The sequence below is a fragment of the Dendrobates tinctorius genome, unplaced genomic scaffold, assembly GCF_039654945.1.
Source record: "Dendrobates tinctorius isolate UK_male_01 unplaced genomic scaffold, ASM3965494v1 ptg000250l, whole genome shotgun sequence".
Lineage (NCBI taxonomy): Eukaryota > Metazoa > Chordata > Amphibia > Anura > Dendrobatidae > Dendrobates > Dendrobates tinctorius.
The window spans coordinates 26,857,633-26,880,508 of record NW_027361917.1 but is presented as its reverse complement, the minus strand read 5'-3'; the positions used below and the strand labels follow the sequence as shown (position 1 = coordinate 26,880,508).

Below are 22,876 nucleotides of genomic sequence, written 5' to 3'. Positions count from 1 at the left end.
TGGAATGTGAACGGCCGAGATAATCGAGTGGTTCTGTTCTGCCCAGCAAAGGATGTGTTCCACCTCGTGCATTGCAGCTTTGCTGCGAGTGCCCCCTTGATAATTGATGTAAGCCACAGACGTGGCATTGTTCGACTGGGTATGGATGGGGCGGCCGACTGGAAAACGTGCCGAGCCTGATGCCTCGAAACATGGATTTTTGTGAGTACTCACCGTAAAATTCTTTTTCTCTGAGACGCTCATTGGGGGACACAGGTACTGTGGGTGCATGCTACCGCCATCTGGAGGCTGACACTAAGTAAACAACACAAGGTTAGCTCCTCTTCGGCCGCATACACCCTCGCCCCGATTACGGGCGGAAACCAGTTTAGTGCAAAAGCAGTCGGAGAACAACGAGAAACAACAGCCTTAACGCAAATAACAATATGTCTGGAAAAGATCCACCCTGACATCAACAAGAAAAATGCGTATTAATTAAATAAACTAGAGCCAACCTTGGCTAACAGGGTGGGTGCTGTGTCCCCCAATGAGCGTCTCGGAGAAAAGGATTTTACGGTGAGTACTCACAAAAATCCATGTTTCTCCTTTGTCTCATTGGGGGACACAGGTACTGTGGGACGTCCTAAAGCAGTCCCTGGGTGGGAGAATGACTCACCGATCCAAGCTACATGCACCTCCTGTTCAAAGGTGCGCCACCGCCGCTTGGAGAATTCTTCTACCCAGGCTCGCATCTGATGAAGCCTGAGTATGGAAATTATAATGTTTGGTAAATGTGTGCAGGCTGGACCAGGTTGCTGCCTTGCACACTTGTTCCGTTGAAGCCTGGTGCCTAAGCGCCCAAGAGGCGCCCACCGCTCGAGTAGAGTGTGCTCTGATCCCTGCTGGGACCGGCGCCCCCCTGATGCGGTAGGCTTCCTGAATCGTTAGACGGATCCATCTGGCTATGGTCGACTTTGAGGCTGCGAGTCCCTTCCTGCACCCCTCAGGGAGCATGAACAGTGTGTCCGTCTGACGGAAGGATGCCGTCCACGCCACGTAACTTCTGAGTGCTCTCACCAGGTCTAACGTGTGAAGAGCTTTTTCCATGCGATGTACTGGCGCCGGACAGAATGAGGGCAAGACAATATCCTCATTAACGTGGAATGAGGACACGACCTTCGGCAGAAAGGGGGGAGCTGGTCTGAGCACCACCTTATCCTTGTGGAAGGTGAGAAATGGTGCACGGCAGGACAAGGCCGCCAACTCAGAGACTCGCCTAATGGAAGTTACAGCTACCAAGAACACTACTTTCTGGGAAAGGTACGACAACGGAACCTCTTGGAGCGGTTCAAAAGGCGCCTCCTGCAGAACATTCAGAACCAGATTAAGGTCCCAGGCGTCCAGGGGCACCCTATAGGGCGGCACCAAGTGGGAGACTCCCTGGATGAAAGTCCTCACCTGCATAGTGGTAGCAATCTTTCGCTGAAATAGGATGGACAACGCCAATATCTGTCTCCTAAGGGAGCTCAGGGCCAAACCTGAATCTAGGCCAGACTGGAGAAACGCCAAGATGTTGGGAATCGAAAAAGTTAGTGGAGAAAAACCATGATCCCGACACCAAGCAAAGAAGACTTTCCAGGTGTGATGGTAAATTTTCGCTGAGGTCGCCTTCCGGGCGCTAATCATTGTGGCTACCACATTGCGGCTAAACCCCGCATGAGTCAGGATCCAAGATTCAACGGCCATGCCATCAAACACAGGGCCCCTGAGTTCGGGTGGAAGATCGGACCCTGGGTCAGAAGATCTGGGCGCTCTGGTAGTCGCCATGGGACGTCGGCGAGCAGCTGCACCAGATCTGCGTACCAAGCCCGACGAGGCCAGTCTGGGGCCAGCAGAATTGCTGGAACTCTTTCTGCTTTGATCTTCTTGATGACCCTCGGGGGCAGCGGGGGAAACAAGTATGGAAGGCGAAACTTGTTCCATGGCAGAACCAACGCATCCACCGCGATCGCTCGTGGGTCCCGAGACCGAGCGACGAACACGGGCACCTTGACGTTCACTCTGGATGCCATCAGATCCACATCCGAAGTCCCCCAACGTTGGCAAATCTGCTGGAAGACCTCGGGATGCAACGACCATTCCCCCGCCGTGACACCCTGACGGCTGAGGAAGTCCGCCGCCCAATTTTCTACGCCCGGAATGTGGACTGCCGATGTCACGGAATGGTTCCTTTCGGCCCAGCGGCGCACGTGTCCTACCTTGCGCATGGTTGCTCTGCTGCGTGTGCCCCCCTGGCGATTTACGTAAGCCACCGCCGTGGCGTTGTCCGATTGAATCCGGACCGGACACCCTGCTTAAAGGTGCTGAAAATGCTGCAGTTCCAGCCGAACTGCTCGCATTTCCAACAAGTTGATCGGGAGACGTGCCTCCCGCGGTGACCATCGTCCCTGTGTGGTGTGGGGACGAAAAACCGCTCCCCAGCCGATGAGGCTGGCGTCGGTCGTGACCACTAGCCAGTGATCTGAGGAAAGGGTTTCCCCTGCAGAAGGGAGGACATCCTCGTCCACCACTCCAGAGACAGTCTGACCTGCGAGGATAGCCGGCATCGATGATCGTTCGTGAAGGGGTTCCTGTCCCAAGATAAGAGCGCGTGCTGTAGGGGGCGAATATGAAATTGGGCAAACGGAATCGCTTCTATTGCCGCCACCATCTTCCCTAGCACTCTCATCCCAGACCGAATGGTGAATGGGACTGGCCGCAGAAGCTTCTGGACTCCTTGCCGGAGCGCTAGCGCCTTGTCCTGAGGGAGAATTACCAACCCTCGGGAGGTGTCGAAAATCATTCCTAAAAAAAGAAATCCTCTGAGCTGGGACAAGGGATGATTTTTTCCTGTTGACCCACCATCCTAAGCGGGAGAGGGTATCCAGTGTGATAATGACATTCTCCTCGCATGCCCGAAATGAAGGGGCCTTGACCAAGAGGTCGTCTAGGTACGGCAAGACGACTATGCCCCGCGAGTGTAAGACGGCAATCACGACTGCCATTACCTTTGTAAATACTCTGGGAGCGGTTGCTAGCACGAAAGGCAGCGCTGCAAACTGGAAATGTCGGCCATTGATGGCGAACCGCAGAAACCTCTGATGCGATGGAAAAATGGGGATGTGCAGGTAGACATCTTGGATGTTGATCGAGGCCAAGTATTCCCCTTGTCCCATGGCCGATATAACTGAACGGAGAGATTCCATTCTGAAATGTTTGATCCTGATGAATCTGTTCAGGAGCTTCAGGTCCAGAATCGGCCTGACTGTCCCGTCCTTTTTGGGGACCGCAAACAGATTGGAATAAAAACCCTGCCCCTTCTCGTGCTCTGGTATGGGAATAATGACTCCGTTGAGCTGTAGTGAGTTGATGGCCCCTAGCAACGCCCTTGCCCGGGGCTCCACTTTGGGAAGTCGGGACAGAAAAAATCGTTTCGGGGGAAAACTGAAAAACTCTATCTTGTAACCTGCGAACACAAGTTCCGTCACCCATGAGTTGTGCGCTATCGTGACCCAGACCTGGCAAAAGCAGAGCAGGCGGCCGCCTACTCTGCTGATGTCACCTAAAAAGTGCTCTGTCATTTGGCTGAGGGTCTCTGGGCCCTGGATCCCCTCGCCCTCGGCTGGCAAGCACACATTCTCCCCAATGGGTTGGCTCTATATGAGTACTGTCGCTCCCTATCCTGGTTGGAACACCCTGGAGTGGCAGAGCTGGCCGTTGCCGTCCACCCGGGGTTGCGAAACGCCCGAAACCGAGCCTGAGGCTGGCGAAGCGATTGCTTGACCTTTTGTTGCGGGAGGAAGCTGCTTTTTCCCCCGGTAGCGTCGGTGATGAGCCGGTCTAACTTTTCTCCGAACAAACGGCCACCCTGATAAGGCAGGGAAGTCAAAGACTTCTTGGAAATTGAATCGACCCGCCAAGTTCTTAACTATAGGGCCCTCCTAATGGCTACCGCATTTGCGGCCGCTAGAGCCGCACAATTGGCTGCATCCAAGGAAGCGTTAATTAAGTAGTCACCGGCCATCGTGATTTGACTCGCAATCTCTGCTACCTCTGCCGGCAGGTCTCTATCCTGCAAGACCTTGCCCAATGCGTCTGACCATGACATCATGGCCTTGGCTACCCACGTTGCCGCGAACAAGGGAACGAGTGCTGAACCTGATGCCTCAAAAACTGAACGAACCAATCCTTCTATAAGCCGATCCGTGGGGTCCTTGATAGAAGCACCACTAGGTACCGATAACAAGGATCTCTGTTGTGAGTTCATTTTCCCCTTCACCATTGAGGTCTGATGAACTCCCTCTTCTGGTGAAGGAAGGTAGTGAGACTGATTACCAAGCACCTGAGCAGGATGATGATGACTGGGTGACTGGAATTGCTGACTGGATAGAAGGCAGCCGACGCCCTTCTGCCTTGCTGGTGACTTCCCTGAGGGATTCTAGGAGACCAGTCTGATTCCTGCTCCTCAAAAGCTAAAGTTTTCTGCTCTGCTTCTTGCATTTGTGTTTTGGTTTTGTTTTGCCTTGTTTTTCTGGATTTCTGCCATTCCCTGCTGGGGTGAGCTGAATTCCTTTTTGCTCTGTCTTCAGAAAATACCTGAGTACTGATATAGTCTTTTTGAAGCCTAGCGTCTTCAGGGCTTTTTTCCCTATCAGTCTGTTGGCTCTTGTTTTGGCGGATTGCAGACAGCAGCTTTTCTATCCTGTCCTATTTAGTTAGCTTTGGCCCCATCATTTGCTCAGCCTATCTTTCTATCTGTGTGAGTGTTTTTTTCATCTTGCTTCACCGTCATTATATGTTGGGGGCTGCCTATTGCTTTAGGGTCTGCTCTGGGGCAGTTTAGATTTCCCTTTCTGTCTTTAGGCTATTTAGATCTCCGGCTGTGATCGAGGGGTCTAGGGCACCGTAGGAACCCCCCAAGGCTACTGCTAGTTGTTGTTGATAGGTTCAGGGGTCTGCAATCCGATAGCTGCCAACTTCTCTGGTTTTCTGGACTTAGCTAGTATTTCTGTTTTTGCCTCCTACGGTGACTCATTCATAACAAGTCTCGAGGCCAAGCGTGACACCGGTGGATCCACCACTGGGGATTCTGCCCATTTCTTACGGAGCTCCGGGGCAAACGGATATCTTGCCTCTATCGTTTTCTGCCCCGAGAAACGCCTATCCAGCCGTTCCCTGTGACGCTGCACTATGTCCTCAAATTCTGAGTGAGTGCCAAACACTCTCTGCGGTCGCTTAGCCCGCTTAAAGGATACCTTATGGCCTGAGGCCAAAGCGACGTCATCCTCAACTCCCAGTGTCTGATTAACGGCATCAATGAGGCTGTTAACTGTTTCCCGGCACTCCGGGGTATCCAGGTCCAGTGGCTCATTCGAGTCATAGTCTGAACTCTGCCCGCTCCCAACACCTGGTGAAGGTGAGCGTGATGCCGAACTTCCTGATGCTCAGGCACCTAATGGGCCGGGCGACACCATGAGGATTCGTTTCCTTTGCGTCTACCTGGAGTGAGAGCGGCCCCTGCAGGCCGGAGGGTCCTGTGAGGTGGAGGACCCCTCCCAGATCAGCGAGCCACTATCCTTGCTCCTGTCTGGGGCATGAAGAGACTCAATTGCCTTTGTTAGCGAAGCCATAGATTGCGATAGGGACAAGGCCCATTCTGGAGGATTTGAATTCCCGGGTTCGATCACGGGGGAGGGCTCCTGGGCACGTTCGGAGTCACAGGCTTCACATAATTTATTGCCCTGTGCCAGCGGAAATGACGCCCTACAGGTGATGCATGCAGCGTAAAGGAACGTGTGTGCCTTCCCTTTCCCAGCCATATTGTGTCCACCAGGCATTAATGTTGCCCTACTAGGGGCTGTGGAGGGGGAGGAGGGGGAGTAGCCTTGGCTGTCACCCGCGGGCAGGACCGCGCTTACCCGGTCCTGTGTCCCCCCGCTGCTTCTCCTGCTGCAAACGCTGGCATCGGTCACTGCTGAGGGCTGCCCGACCGCTGCTTTCTGGCCGCGGCCTATGCTGCCACGAAGCCGGGGCCTCAATTTTATCCGACACCTGCCCGGGCCGGAGGGAGGGCCGCTGGAAGTGACATCGCGCCCGGAGAGCGGGACTACCGGCCGCAGCCGCGGTCTGGATTTTTAGTATCCGCCCGGGACGGGGTGGCAGCGGGAGTTTAGGGTGCCGCACCCTAAGGCCGAAGCCGCGCCAGGCGCGGCATCTGTTCCGCCGCCACCGCAGCAATCCATCATGAGGAGAGGCGAGGAGGGGGGGAAAGGGCGGCCGGGAAAGGGAAGGACGCGCAGCACTGAACCTCCTGCACCTGGCCACCAGAACCGGCCTGACTGTCTGCACAGCCATCCATCACTTCTGCTGACCAGCGCCGGCCCTGGATGCCGCAGGGCCCTCCCCGACCATCACCTCCACACCATCTGGACCCCAGGTAGAAGGGGGGTGCGATATCCTTGACGGTGCAGGCACCCTAGCTCCATCTAACCCCTTCAGGGGGTGAGAAGAGGGACCGTCCGCCGCCTTGCAGCACCGCCGTCTAGCATTGGTGGAGCAGAGGGGGCCGCACAGACTAGTCTTGTGCCTCTGTGCAGCCCATGGTTTCCATACCTAGGGGTGATCAGGGCTAAGTCCGGCATAATGTCCCACGTCGCGGGAGAGGATACGTGGAGGGACACTCGCACGTGGTCGCCCGTTGATGGTTTGGGGAAATCGGACCCTTTCAATAGGATCCGTTGCCCCTGTCTAATCTTCATAGCACAACAAAAATAGATGTCTGGGGAAAATGGCCCAGATATGTCCCTCGGTGCGGGAAAGGATACGTGGAGACGATACTCAACACGTGCTCGTTCGTTGTTGGTTTGGGGAGATTGGCCCCTTTCAATAGGGGCCGTCGCCCCTGTCTTATCTTCATGGAAAGGGAAAAAAAAAAGTCTGGAGAAACCAGACACGTGTGCCTCCAAAGACACTAAGCAAAAAACTGGTTTCCGCCCGTAATCGGGGCGAGGGTGTATGCGGCGGAGGAGGAGCTAACCTTGTGTTGTTTACTTAGTGTCAGCCTCCAGATGGCGGTGAAATACACCCACAGTACCTGTGTCCCCACAGTCCCTGTGTCCCCCAATGAGACGAAGGAGAAAACCGAACGGGCGAGGCTGTCAATCAGGCGATCTGTGGGATCCTTAATGGAGGATCCGTCCGGCAAAGAGAAGAGTCTTGGAGGTTAAATGCGATACCGGAGGATCCACTGGAGGGGATTCAGTCCATTGTTTGCGGAGGTCAGATGAGTAGGGATATCTGGTCTCAAAAGATCTCTGACCTGCAAAACATTTGTCTGGCCACTCCCTATGTCACCAAACTATGGCCTTGAACTCAGGGTGATTGGCAAACACCCTATGAGGACGTTTGGTCCTTTTGAAGGACACCACGTTTTCCACGTCGGAAGTAGTAGGCTCTTCGTCAACCTGCAATGACTGGCTGACGGCCTCAATGAGACTATCCACTGTTGCCTGATAACCTGGTGACTCTAGGTCAAGGGGCCCATCAGACTCGGGATCGGAGTCGTGTTCACTATAAGTCCCTGAAAAGGGAGAGCGAGAAACGGAGCTAACGGACGCCGAGGCACCAGTGGGCCTGGGGGACGAGCTATGAACCCGTTTCCTAGATGCCTGTCTGTGTGATAATCGGGAAAGGCCATTCGCTTCTAAACTCCTGGAACAGCATGTCCACGATGACCTTGCCTCCCACCTCTTATCTAACTTGCTCTTTGACAATCTACAATCTGGTTTCCGTCCCCATCATTCCACTGAGACAGCCCTGACCAAAATTACTAACGACCTACTTACAGCCAAAGCTAACGGACAATACTCTATACTCCTCCTTCTAGACCTGTCCTCTGTTTTCGACCCAGTTGACCACTGCCTCCTACTACAGATCCTCTTCTCCTTTGGCAACAAAGACCTCGCCCTATCGTGGATCTCCTCATACGTTTCCAACCGCACATTCAGCGTCTCCCACTCCCACACTACCTCCTTATCCCACCCTCTCTATGTTGGAGTCCCCCAAGGCTCTGTTCTAGGACCCCTACTCTTCTCAATCTATACACTTGGCCTGGGGCAACTCAAAGTCCCATGGATTCCAGTACCACCTTTATGCCGATGATACTCAGATCTACCTCTCTGGCCCAGACGTCAACTCTCTGCTGTCCAGATTCCCAGAGGGTCTATCAGCCATAGCCTCCTTCTCCTCTCGCTTCCTCAAACTCAATGTAGACAAATCTGAACTGATCATCTTTCCCCCATCTCACAGATCTTCCTTACCCGACTTATCTATAACAATTGACATCACACTTTCCCCCGTACCAGAGGTCCGCTGCCTCAGAGTAACCCTTGACTCTGCCCTGTCCTTCAAACCGCACATCCAAGCTTTCTCCACCTCCTGTCGCCTCCAGCTCAAAAATATTTCCAGAATCCGTCCCTTCCTCAACCCTCATTCTACTAAATGTTTGTACATGCCCTCGACTACTGCAACATCCTTTTCTGTGGCCTCCCTGCTAACACCCTCGCACCTCTCCAGTCCATCCTTACCTCTGCCGCCCAACTAATTCATCTCTCTCCTCGCTACTCCTCCGCTTCTCCCCTCTGCAAATCTCTTCACTGGCTCCCATTCCCTCAGCGTATCCAATTCCAATTACGAATGCTGACCTACAAGGCCATCTATAACCAGTCTCCCCCATAAGTCTCTGAACTAATCTCCCAATACCTTACCTCACGTAATCTCCGGTCCTCTCAAGACCTCCTTCTCTCCTCCACTCTTGTTCGCTCCTCACCCAACTGCCTCCAAGACTTCTCCCGAATAGCCCCCATCTTCTGGAATTCTTTGCCCCAACACGTCCGACTATCAACCACAATCGGATCCTTCAGACGGAACCTGAAAACCCATCTCTTTAGGAAAGCTTACAGCCTGCAATGACCCCGTTGCCTCCTCACCAATACTGGAGCTACCGCATCACCATCACTGGAACTGCTGCAACCCCACAACCTACTGTATACTTCCCCACCATCCTGTAGCATGTAAGCCCGAAAGGGCAGGGTCCTCTCTCCCCTCTATATCAGTCTGTGATTGTTAGTTTGTTTACTGTAAGTGATATCTGTACTTTGTATGTAACCCCCTTCTCATGTACAGCACCATGGAATCAATGGTGCTATAGAAATAAATAATAATAATATTAATAATAAAAAAGGCCCCTGCAGGCCGATGGTTCCCCTGATATAGGGGAATTCTCTGAGAGGGGCGGATTAGTGGTCCTGCTCCTGGAGGGATCCTGAAGGGACTCAATCGCCTTGGTTAGGGAAGCCATAGATTGCAATAATGACAAAACCCACTCTGGGGGACTAGTCACTGTTGGATCGGATGAGATGGGTGGTGTATTTAGGGTCTCAAGCATCACAGAGTGGAGTACTCTGTCCTCTTGGTAATGCAGCCTGACAGGAGGTGCATGGAGCAAAAAACACTGTGTTTTGCTAGACTTTTTTGAAGGATTTAGGTAGGGACATGCTAAACCTGTTATCTCCCAATATACTGCAGGGAAGGCTATGTGTGTGCAGCTGTAGATAAGGAGAGCATTTGAGTGGAAAAGGGAGGGGGCCTGAGGGCAATGTAGCAGAGCACTTACCCAGGACCTGTGCCCCTAAGAAGCCTTGTCCCCAGCGGTGCAGCAACGGTCCTAGATGCGAACACAGGGTCCCTGTGTGCCTGTCTCAATCTGAATATGGCCGCCGAAATCAGGAAGGCGCTTCTCGCACTGTGTGAGAAGCGCTAGGCAGGTGGGCGGTACCCACCTGCCTGGCGTGACATGCGGTTGTGGGTGGGGTTATCGGCTTGCGGTCTAGCAAGGGTCAAAGCCAGAGTCTAAATTAGCGGTGCATGGCCGGAAAAAACGACTGGGCCTGCGACGCACTCAGGAGCCCCCCCAATCAAAAACTTACAGCCGGAAGCCTGGAGGGAGTGAAGAGCAGAGCTGCCACTCTGCGTGCAGGTCAGAGCTACGACAGGGATGGTGCAGGAACCCTCAATCTACCGTCCTCTTTGAGTGGGAGGTGGAGAGGAACGGTCCATCTCCCTGCAGCACCGCTGTTCATTCAGTGGGGGTGCCGTAGGAGCAGCACGGACCCCATGGGGGCCTCTGTGTATCCTAAGGGTTCACTCCCCTAGGATTTCACAGGGCTATGTCCGGCTGTAGCCTGGCTCAGAAGGGGGTACATGGAGGTGACACTCCATGTTCCCATCTGGTGCAGGGAGATCGCGCCCTGAAGGGAACTGCCGCCTCTAGTATAGCTCAGGCATGGCATCCCACATCGCAGGAGAGGATACGGGGAAGCGACACTCCCCGTGCTTGCCTGTTGTTGGTTGGGGGAGATCGGCCCCTTGAAGGGGTCAGCCGTCCCAGTTATCCTCGTGAAAAAGGGTTAAAAATTTGGAAAAATAAAGTATGGTCTGAATAGCAGACCCCGTGTGCCTCCTATGGACACTAAGCCTGAACTGGTTCGATCCGGAGCCAGTTGGTGGTGTATACTGCAGAGGAGGAGCTAACCCTTTTTGTATTCACTTAGTGTCAGCCTCATAGTGGCAGCAGCATACACCCACGGTCCTGTGTCCACCAATGTGGCGAAGGAGAAAATAAAAATCTCATCTACATGCTGCATGGTGTCTATGGTGTAACGAACGTGCTCATTCGTTACTCTGATCTCATTTGATGACATTGCAACATAAGTCAAAAGACTGTGGGAATGAAGAGAAAAGCAATATGCCCAGAAAATGGGAATACCACAAAATGTAAGATAAATAACAATGTTTATTGATTCCAAAAGGCACAAACAAAGAAACTACCACACAAATTCCATAAAAATATTTAAAAACATGAAACATGATCTAGTCATATTGTGTGATACGGCAATGACTCACCCACACTGAATCCCACACAGCCAAAATGCAAAAACAGGTTTCAAGTAGATAGCCATAACAAATAATATGTATTCAAAAATGTGAAAATCTATGATATTGGTGGAGCCAATCAGTTGCTATCAGAGTGTCAAAAGTGGGAGAAGAGGGTTGCATTGACAATCCAACACAATGGGCAGCACTTTGAACACATTTTATAAGTGGTCATAAATTGTAAATAACTCATGAAAGAATAAAGGAATATTTAAACCAAGCACACCATTGTTTTTCTTGTGAAATTCTCAATAAGTTTGATGTGTCACATGACCCTCTTCCCATTGGAAAAAATAAAGTTGGATCCAAAATGGCCGACTTCAAAATGGATGTCAGGGTCACCACCCATCTTGAAAAAGTTTCTCCCCTCCCATACACTAATGTGCCACAAACAGGAAGCTGATATCACCAACCATTCCGATTTTATTTAGGTGAATCCATAGAAATGGCCCACCCTGTAGATCAAGGGTTTTGGGCTTACTGCCTAATGTTTTACAATTCACAAACTACAGTAGAGCGAGCCATAGGTATAAAAGGCCACCTAATTCACATACTGCTTTCTGGAGTTCTCATCAGGTGAGGAGACCCTATTCTCCTGATGTATGAGGCTTCCAGAGATGTCTGCACTGGGCACCATTAGTACTTGCCAGTCCTGCTCCTCAGCTGCTGCCACTAGTCTTTTGTGTGCAGCTACTCAATTACAGCTCGCCTACCAGACAAGCATTTTTTTATCTATATGGTTGGGAGACACAGAGAATGGCATCATCAGCTGCATGTGGACCCCGAATCGAAAGTAGTGCACCCCTGGTATGCACCCAACGCTCCAAAACCCATCTCCTCACTTGTCCATTACTTACTTCGGTTAATAACAGTCTCATCCTTTGGCATCAAAGACTGCATAGCCTTATACCTTACGGTCTGCACATTTAGTGTCTCCAATTCTCATGATACCTCCTCACATCACCCCCTCATTTTCAAAATACTAAGAATGACTTACAAGGCCTTCCTTAAATTGTCCCCATCATAAATCTCCATCCTAATCTACCTTGGCTAACACCCCACATCATCTCCAGTTGTCACAAGACCTCCTTTTGACTCCTCTTGTCTGTTCCTCATACATCAGTCTTAAAGATTTCTCCTGTGCTTCCCCAGAACTCTGGAATTCACTACCAGAAACAAATCACTTTCTCCCACATTTGAAACATTCAAATACAACCTAAAACCCCACATATCCGAAAAAGCCTACCACCTGCAATAACCATGTTGTCACCACAATACCAAATCAGCAGCATGCACTCTCACCTGCTGTTCCCATTCTCCTTTTTGTCACTTATTTAGCCATGTTTAGTTATTCTTTTTGTACTTTGTTGCGTTTAGCTTCAAGTCAAAAAGTAGATGCATTATAAAACTACCTATAAAGCTCTTGTTGCACACCTGTCATGGTTCCAGGCTTTGCTCCATCCCTCAACTCGAGCCGCTAGCCTCTGTTGCAAGTTGCCCGGCATGTGACATCATCTCTCTAGGCCTTTTAATGCCCACTGTCACGTCGCCATTGGACTCGGTGGCTGGTGCTCCTGCCTCGGCCTCTGGGACGCGCTGACTCCTTCGACTGGTGGTGCCGGTGATAGGAGGGCTATATCCTCATATGGTCCCGCTCATTTGACGCATGCCTCTGTCATTGGGCATCGCAGTGTGTCTCCTGTGGGTGATGGCGGTGACAGAAGAGGTCCCTGCGCAGGCGTCTGGTGGGCGCAGGCTTCGCTCTTCTATCAGAGGTGAAGTGGTTGGTGCCAGTCGTGCATCGCTATCTGGCCTGGTTCTGGGGGCGGTCCAGATTAGGTTATCAGGCTGTGAGCCTGTGAGAGGTAGCCGTGTCCTTCAAATACTTTGGAGCCTGTCTTGCAGGCCGCCAAATATAGTCTTGGCTTCCCCAGTGATCTAGTGTTTAATTACTATTTTGACTCTGACCTTAGCCTGGATTTTTGACCCTCCTCCAGCCTGCCCATTTTGTACCTCTGCTGCTAGCCCGGTTTTGACTTTGACTCCTGACTACGCTTTCGGTCCCGTTTTTTAGTCTCCTCTTGGCGACTGTCCTGCTCCGGTCAGCTGCTCTCATAGGCAGCTACCTCTTGGGCTCCGCTGTAATTCCAGATCCCTGTATGGGGGTAAAGGCTCTCGGGGTGCTCTCTTACTTGCAGCTCAGACTTGCACCAGACGGATATTACACCCATCAGTATATTTGGATTGTTATTCTCCAACTCCTGTGCACACCATGCCATCCTACTTTAATCCCTGCGACCCTGAATTCTCTTTGACCTTACTGCTGTTCTCGTGACATCTGTGCTTGCCATGTCCACACTCCCCATGTGCCATTGTCAGCAGCACAGACGTCCAGGGTCCATGTACATACCCTGACCTTAGGTTTAACGGGTCTACGTCACAAGGTGAGCATTACAGCGCTACATATGAGCTCAGATATAGTGAGGACAGAGGCAAAAGCGGGCCCCTATGCAAGAATAGTACATGGGGCTGTTGCTGTTCGATAGCACATCATAATACACAATTCCACTTGCTTTGGAGGTGGATGCAGCCCCCATACCTCTTGGGCCCCTGGGCGTCTGAACAGGTTGCACCAATGGTATGTTGCTCCTGCTCTGACAGTACCATGTGAAATACAGTTTTACCTTGAACAGACATTGACTTTAGATGACCCATACATGTGAAATATTGAAGCCAGTATTGAGCAACATTTCCAATATTAAATATGCTGGAAAAGAGAATGGACCGCACCTCCAAAAATCATACATTGATCTAGTGCCGCTAGGAAAAAATTTATATAACTGAACATGAGGTTCTAAGTTTAACATTCTGATTGGACTGTATGAAGCCCACTGCCACGTCACGGCAAACCTCTCAGTGGGTCACTACTGCCTTAATGGAGCAGAGTTGTGCACCAAACACCGCCGCAGCAACAATGCACCGGCAGGGCGGAAGGTGTGGAGCCCATGCTGCGAGACTGAGTCCCCATAACTTCGGACCCCACCATCCCACAACCTCAGCAACAATGGCCATCCTCTAACCTTGTGCCAGAAAACAGCAGCATGGGCTCTTGTAAGCAGCTGCCTAGCACTCTGAAAATTAAAATGGTGGAGCCCTACAAAGCCGAAGAAAGCAATAAGAAGATAGCAAAGCATTTTCAATTGTCCCTTTCCTCAATTCAAAATCTAATTTAGAAATAGTAGTTAACAGGAACAGTGGAGGTCAAGATGAGGTCTGGAAGACAAGATAAAATTTCAGTGAGAGCAGCTCGTAAGATTGCTAGAGAGGCAAATCAGAACCCCAGCTTGACTGCAAAAGACCTTCAGAAAGAGTTAGCAGAATCTGGAGTTGTGGACATTGTTGAACTGTTCAGAGACCTTTGCACAAATATGGCCTTCATGATACAGTCATCAGAAGAAAACCTGTCCTGCGTCCTCACCATAAAATTCAGCTTCAGAAGTATGCAAAAGAACATCAGAACAAGCCTGATGCATTTTGGAAATACGTCCTGTGGACCGATGAGGTTAAAATAGACTTGATAATGATACTGTATTTACTTTGAAAATACAAGTCAGAATGTCTATATAATCTGTTATGAAAGTTTAACACAATCTCGGCCCAACAACTCCTCAGTCACCTCCTCCTACACTGCTCAGTACAAGCCACAGTTGTCAGTCAGGCTGAATGGACCGAATCATTTTCTATATCACTCTGGACTCATTAAAAAAAAACCTAAATTTTAAAAAGGTAATCTGTCACCAAGTATTTGCCATGTAATCTGAGAGCATCATGATGTAAGAGCGGAAACCCTGATTCCAGCGATGTGTCACTTAATAGGCTGCTTGCTGCAGTTTCAATATAATCAGTGTTTTATCAGCAGGAGATTATCACTAGACGACTAGTTGTCTTATGCTCCCTAGTCAATTGCTCTGTGTAACCACTGATTAGCAGGTTTTTGCTTATGCAGAGTTCATGCTTATGCAAAGGCCTGTTCATTTCTTATCATAATTCATTATTCTACGATCAATGTACAATTATGTTGGAGGTGCTTACTTTAGACACTTGATAAACATGTACTTGCTTATTGTATTTTATGATAAAGATAATATACTTTTATTATAAACGAGGATATACCTGAAGATCCCCAGGATACTCCGGCTTAAGCACTTTTAATGCCAAATATGCAGCATTCTTTTTTGCTTCTTTCTTACTTTTTCCTTCAGCTGTAGGAAATTTTCTTCTGCCAATTTCTACGCTGCAGAAAAAACTACAAAACAAAAAGGTATTTTAGAGTTGAGAAAATTGTATCCAATTAGGGCAAAATATACACCAGGATATTTATCATTACTTTCCAACAATTTTTTGTACAATTTGAGTCAAATTGTGGTAAATGCCCATATCAAATTTTTCAATTTTTTCCACAATTCATTATTACACCAAAACTTAAAATACCTAGAAAGGGTGCATTTCGACATAAAGGTTGCATATGCTATACCTGTCATAGCGGTCTTTCAAACGAGAATTAAAAAATACAGTACATTTACAGTGGCATGTAAAAGTTTGGGCACCACTGCTATTGTGAATAGTTAAGCAAGTTGAAAATTAAACGTTCTCTAAAAGGTCTGAAGTTAAAGATGACACATCTCCTTCGTATTTTCGGCAAAAGACGTATATTTTCATATTTTTCATTTTAAAAATTACAAAAAAGAAAATGGGCCAATACAAAAGTTTGGGCACCCTGCATGGTTAGTACATAGTAGCACTCCCTTTTTGAAAATATCACAGAATGAGAATGCTTTTTGTAGCCAGACAAGAGTCTTTCAATTCTTGTTTGAGGGATTTTCATCCATTCTTCCTTGGAAAATTCTTCCAGTTCTGTGAGATTCCTGGGTCGTCTTGCATGCAATGCTATTTTTAGGTCTAGCCACAGATTTTCAATAATGTCCAGATCAGAGAACTGTGAGGGCCATTGTAAAACCTTCAGCTTGTGCCTTTTGAGGTATTCATTTTTTTTAAATTCGTTTATTGAATCTCAGGGCACAAAGAGTGTACAACATACATATTGGCATATGATAACAAGCATTATACATAGCACACATGTTTCCGTCCAATGTAAAATACAATACAGTACAAAGAGATTGCACACTCTTATAGACAAACAAGACCATATGTACATATCCTTCCAAACATACATAAAGGACAATTGGTTATACATTTTCCAGGATGTATATCAATCCAATTTCACAAGCCTTGTCGTATCTTCTAACTAAAATTCCTAAACTACCACTACTACTACACCAACTAGTATCTACTATTTCCGCAGCCTGGTCTCCTACATCGTGTTATGTCACATGTGATGTCTCAGCCTTGCAAAGTAAGATGAGAGGAGTTCTCCCAAATCTTTCAAATTTACCCGGGCAACCCCTATTTTGGTATAACGTGCGCTCATATGGAACAATCGAATTTACCAACTCGAACCGGAATCTCAGGGAAGGACATGAACCCCCCATCCACCGTAATACCAGCACCTTCCGTGCCATAAACACAGTCTCGCGCAGGAAGACCCCAGTCTAGCGATCCCAGATCTCCTCCTCCCATACCCCAAATAAGCAGACCAATGGCTCTAGAGGGACAGGGGTTTGTACCAGGGATGTCAGTAGTGTAGTCACCTCTTTCCAGTAATGTAGGATAGTGGGGCATTGCCACACCATACGAATAAAATTTGCATCTGGCAAGTGACATCGCAAACATTATGATGATTGAAGCCGACCCATCCTAAAAAGTCGCATCGGAGTCGAATATGATTGATTTATTATATATAATTGTATCATTCTGTTATTAATAGATGGAGATACTACAATCGGAGATTCAAGAATCTCCTCCCACTCCTCTCTTTGCGCATTAGGGCTGAGTCGTTCCCACTTCCCCTTAATAGAGCTTATGGTCGATTCTGCCCCTACTGACAGCATGTATGTATACAAAGAGGATATGAGACAATGGGGACCCTGCGAATTAAGAATTCCTATCAGAGGTAAAGATGAAATAGTACGGCCCACACCCCCACCCCTCATATGTGATTGAAGAGCCGATCTCAGCTGCAGATAACGAAAAAATTGAGATCTCGGAATATCATGTGCGACCTGTAATTGTTCAAAAGACTTTACGATCCCCTGGTCATACAAGTCTCCCAATGAAGAGACGCCACACTGAATCCAAAAAACGGTGTTTGGGTGATCCAACCACCCCGGAAAATAGTTATTATTCCACAGGGGCATTTCAGCTATAAAATCTTTAAACCCAATTACGTCCTTGATTTGTCTCCATATTAATCGTGCCAACCGGAGCAGGGGTAGCAGACGTGGGACATTAGTTTTCTCCAACTCAAGGAACCCCAATGGGCAATCCGCTTGTGCAGAATGAAGCAAGTGACATTCAGAATTGGGAAGGCAATTACCCGGCATCCATCCACTCAAGGCTTTAGGCTGCTGCCCGGCCAAGTAATATAGGAAAAAATCTGGCAACGCCGCCCACCTCCCTTCTTTGGTCTTTGTAAGGTGGACAATTTAAGTTTGGGCCTAGTTTTCCCCCATATAAAGGACGTGACCAGGGAATTGAGATGTACAAAAAAGGACATGGGAACCGCTACCGCACTGTGCTGAAGGGAGTAGCTAAATTTAGGGAGCAGTATCATTTTAATCAGGTTAATACGTCCAGCCACAGATAATGGGAGTCTACTCCAGGATGCAAATTTAACTTTAACCAGTTCCAGCAGTGGGTGGACATTAAGTTGTAGATCAAGCGCACTATTGTGAGATATGTAAATGCCCAAATATTTAAAACTAGATACAGCAGACAGCGACGAGAGAGCCTCCAGCTGGGGCATCGGGGCATGGGAAAGGGGTAACAGGGCAGACTTTCCCCAATTTATATGTAAACCTGAATATTTACTAAATCTATCTATAAGGGATATCACGTGTGGCAAAGTTTCTTCCACATCATTCATCACCATGTCATCGGCATATAGACCTATGGTATCCACCAGACCTGCTATATCTATACCTTGGATATTAGGGGAGGACCTTATACGTATTGCTAGTGCCTCAATCGCAAGGGTGAAGAGGGCCGGGGAAAGAGGGCAACCCTGACAGGTTCCTCTATGTAATGAGAAAGACTCAGATATAGAGTTATTTACTATAATACGGGCCTTAGGTTTCATATACAATATTTTGATCCACGTTATAAATTTATTGCCAAAGCCATACCTTTGCAAACATGCAGAGAGGAAAGGCCATTCAAGAGAGTCAAAAGCCTTGGCAGCATCTAACGATGCCAGTGCCCATTTGTTGTCTGGCATTAGGGAGCTATATTGGACTATTGACTGGACTCTTCTGATATTAATGGAAGTACTTTTACCAGGCATAAAACCTGTTTGATCAGGATGTATAAGGTTCAATATTATTGAATTCAGTCTGGTAGCTAGGATCTTGGTGAAAATTTTATAGTCCACATTTACTAACGAAATGGGGTGATAGGATCCACATTCCAAAGGGTCCTTCCCCTCCTTCCGAAGCACTATGATATTAGCCTCATAAAAGGACTCAGGCATAGAATTCCCCTCCCAAATTCCCCGAAATACCTTCACCAAAAGTGGCGTCAATATATCCCGGTACTTCCTATATAATTCAATAGGAAACCCATCAGGTCCAGGGGCCTTCCCAGAAGCCATGTCTGTCATAGCATTTTCTATCTCCTCTGTGGTGAACACAGCGTTCATAAGGGCCCGCTGCTCAGGATCTAATGTGGGGAATGATACATCTGACAAATAGTCTAAACACCCCAAAGTGTCAAAGTCACTTTTAGATTCATATAGTGACCTGTAGTAATCCTGAAAACAGCCAAGAATCTCCTCAGTCGAAGACACCAATGTACCATCCGCCCTACGAATCTGCAAAAATGTGTTATGTTGGCGCACCAGATAGGCCAATAATTTGCCCGTCTGGTTCCCCAATTCGAAATAGGACTGATGGGTAAAGAATAGTTTACGCTTAGATTTAGTGTCCAGGGGCCTTCCCAGAAGCCATGTCTGTCATAGCATTTTCTATCTCCTCTGCCTCTGTGGTGAACACAGTGTCCATAAGGGCCCACTGCTCAGGATCTAATGTGGGGAATGACACATCTGACAAATAGTCTAAACACCCCAAAGTGTCAAAGTCACTTTTAGATTCATATAGTGACCTGTAGTATTCCTGAAAACATCCAAGAATCTCCTCAGTCAAAGACACCAATGTACCATCCGCCCTACGAATCTGTAATATTGTGTTGGAGGTGTTATGTTGGCGCACCAGATAGGCCAAAAATTTGCCCGTCTGGTTCCCCAATTCGAAATAGGACTGACGGGTAAAGAATAGTTTACGCTTAGATTTAGTGTCCACATGTTGAGTATGTAACCTCTGGGCAGCCAACCACTCAATCCTGTTCCCACTGGTTTGGTTGGATATATATGTAGCCTCTGAATCTTTCAGTCGTTGCTCCACCTCATCATCTTTTCCTGAGGTTACCCGCTTAATATACGAGAGGACAAACAGCCCCTCAGGTATGCCTTAAGGGCATCCCAAAATAAATTAATATCCTGAGGTTCCGGGTGGGACGCGATGAAGCAATGCAACTGATCAATCGTTCTATCAGGAGGACCCATCAATTTTAACCAGAAAGGATTCAACTTCCAAGCTATCCTATTGTTTACTTGCCCATATTTGAGTTTAAGGATGACCGGACTATGGTCTGAAATCCCCCTATTTCCATGTTCTATATCAGCCACCCACATTGCTAGACCGCTAGAACCAAATATGTAGTCTATGCGTGATAGAGAGTGTCTAGTGGACGAGTGGCAGGTATATTCCCTTAACTCAGGATGACGCACCCTCCACCCCCAATAAATAATGACAACGGGGTTGTAGTCGGTGGAGAGGACCCCCCAGTCACTACATCATCCAACCTCAATTTATCAAGGCAGTTGTTCATGACCATGTTAAAGTCTCCCATACAAATAACATCAGCGTCTGGGTAATTAAGGGCAAATCCCATTGCCTTCTGCAGAATGGATATACGAGCCGGGGGGGGGGGGATTATAGATACATAAGATCACATATTTCCTGGTGTTTATCAATGCATGGACAAAAATAAAACGACCCTCAGGGTCCCTCCGAGTGTCCCTAGCTACCCATCTGATGTATTTATGTACCAACAGTGAGACCCCTCTCGAGTAGCTGGTGTGGAACGTATGGGCAGACCATTGTACCCAAAGCTTCTGTACGCACCGCGCTGTATCCCTTAGTCAGGTGCATCTCCACCAAGGCCACAATGTGAGGGCGATAATGCCTGACCTGTGAGAAAACCTTGATCTTTTTTCGAGGAGTTTTTAAACCCCTCACATTCCATGTCATGCATATCAACTCAGACCCCATGTTTTACTCCACTGAATATGGTGCATAATATTCCTGGGCAAAATTTAGAGACATCACTTAGAGACTGAAGCTGTTGTCGGCTGCGGTTACTACTTAAAAAATACAAAAAAGCCACTACGGAAAAAAAACAAAGTAAATAAACAATAAACAACGCGGGAGCAGAGTCCTGTACTCCCATCACGAAGCAAACTAGGGGATACCATCAGTGACCGGTATTGTTGGTAACTTGGAAGCTTTCGAGTAGAGCTCCAATCAGCCGATCAATAGAAAAAATACCAACTAGCCATAGATACATTAGGATTCCTTTGCAGCAGACCCTTTGTGAGACCATAGCCACTCCGCCACCTCCGCTGGATCTGTAAAAAATAAAGTAGAACCCTCGTGGACCACCCGGAGCCGGGTCGGGTAAATCATCGAGTACATAGCATTCCTCTCCCGTAGATGTCTTTTGACCTCCGTAAACTGCGCCCGTTGTTTCTGGAGTTCCATAGAGAAGTCTGGGAAAATCGAGATAGTGGCATTGTTGAATTTGATAGGACTCTTTTGCCGCGCCAGACGCAAAGCCACGTCTCTATCCCTGCAGTTAAGGAGACGTGCCAGAAAAGGTCTAGGTGGGGCTCCAGGAGGAAGAGGCCTAGTGGGGACCCTGTGAGCCCTTTCCACCGCAAAGATTGGGGAGAATTCGTCTCACAAAATGGTTTTAAGACAATCTTCTAGGAATTGCTCTGGGTGTTGTCCTTCCGAGCGCTCCGGTAGACCAATAATTCGGATATTATTCCAACGCATTCGATTCTCCAGGTCATCTGCTTTTTGCCTCCACGCGTTCATAGAGCCTGCCACTTTCGTTAGTTTAGCTTCCATGGATGTGATGGTGTCCTCCACTTGGGATACCCACGTCTCCACCTTCGTAATGCGGCCCTTCATGGCTTGCTTGTCTTGTCGAAGGCGTCCCACCTCAGTGTGCACGTCCTCTATCTTCCAAGACAGAGACGTCCTGGTTAAGGAAATGGCCTGCATGAGTTGTTCAGACGCCCGCTTAAGGGTTAATTCCTCCTGCTCACTGTCCTCCCCACCCTCAGAAGGGCGGTTCTTACGCTGAGCCTGTGAGGGATTATTTTTAAGAGATCTTGAGCCTTCAGCATGTTCTATTCTTGCATATTCCTTCAGCCTTACAGCCGCCCCAGACCCCTTGGAACTACTCATTTTAATAGCAATAGGGCACAACCGGATATCAGAGACAGTGCACCCCGGGGTCCCCTGAATCAAGGTTATAGACAGAGTAAAATTATCAAGTGGTTACTGCATGGTCCCAGGAGCAGCACAGACCCGCAGAGTCACACAGGGAGGTAATGTCCAGCTCCAAGCAGCAGACAAGGGCCCTTATAGCCCGGGGAGAAACCCTCAGCAGCCTACAGGACAGCAGTCAGAGGGATCCAAGCCTCTACAGTAATGGCGCCGGCAGTCCAGGTGATATAGCACAGAGGGGACGCGGGGCCCAATCTTTCAGGGCACACACTGCTTGTCTATCACAATAATTCAGGGTATCCGCTCACCGTCTGTCAGCGCTGCAGCAAGGGAGTCCGGCGCCGCGTCTCTCTCAGGCAGAGCGCGCGCCTCCAAGATGGCTGCCGCCCCAGTCTTCACAGTCGCAGGCTCCCAGGAGTCCAACCCCGCTCTCCCGCGGGGGTCCATGAGCACCACAGAATCCAGAGGGGCCCGAGGACCCGCAAATGTGCCGCAGAGGTAAGGGTCCACTGGCCAAATATTGTCAGGATGGCAGGAGCTCTAGCCAGGCTAGTCCTCACTCCGTCGCTACATAGCTACACACCCCCCTTTTGAGGTATTCTATTGTGGATTTTGATGTGTGTAGGATCATTATCCATTTGTATAAGCCATCCTCTTTTCAACTTCAGCTATATTTTTATAGATGGTGTTATGTATGCATCAAGAATTTGTTGAAATTTCATGAATCCATTCTTCCCTCTATCCGTGAAATGTTCCCCCGTGCCATTGGCTGCAACAACCACAAAGCCAGATTGATCCACCCCCTTGCTTAATGGTTGGCAAGAGGTTCTTTTCCTGATATTCTGTGCCCTTTTTCCTCCACACATACAGTAAGAGAAATAAGTATTTGATCCCTTGCAGATTTTGTAAGTTTGCCCACTGACAAAGTCATGAAAAGTCTATAATTTTAAGGGTAGGTTAATTTTAATATTGAGAGATAGAATATCAAAAATGAAATCCAAAAATATCACATTGTATATATTTGCTCCTAACCTAATCGCCTCCAAGACTTCTCCCGAATATCCACCATCCTCTAGAATACTGTGCCCCAGCACGTCCAACTATCAACCACATTCGGA

The 22,876-nt window shown here is 48.6% G+C and overlaps 1 protein-coding gene across 3 annotated transcripts in view; it reads right to left on the bottom strand.

Annotated features, from left to right (window-relative positions):
- Positions 1-22,876, bottom strand: part of LOC141063508 (interferon-induced, double-stranded RNA-activated protein kinase-like) — a 253,146-nt gene that overhangs the window by 145,704 nt on the left and 84,566 nt on the right. For all 3 annotated transcript variants that reach the window (XM_073557589.1, XM_073557588.1, XM_073557590.1), the window contains one exon: positions 15,184-15,316. In XM_073557589.1, the coding sequence (XP_073413690.1) occupies positions 15,184-15,316 (133 nt within the window). The remainder of the gene's footprint in view (positions 1-15,183; positions 15,317-22,876) is intronic.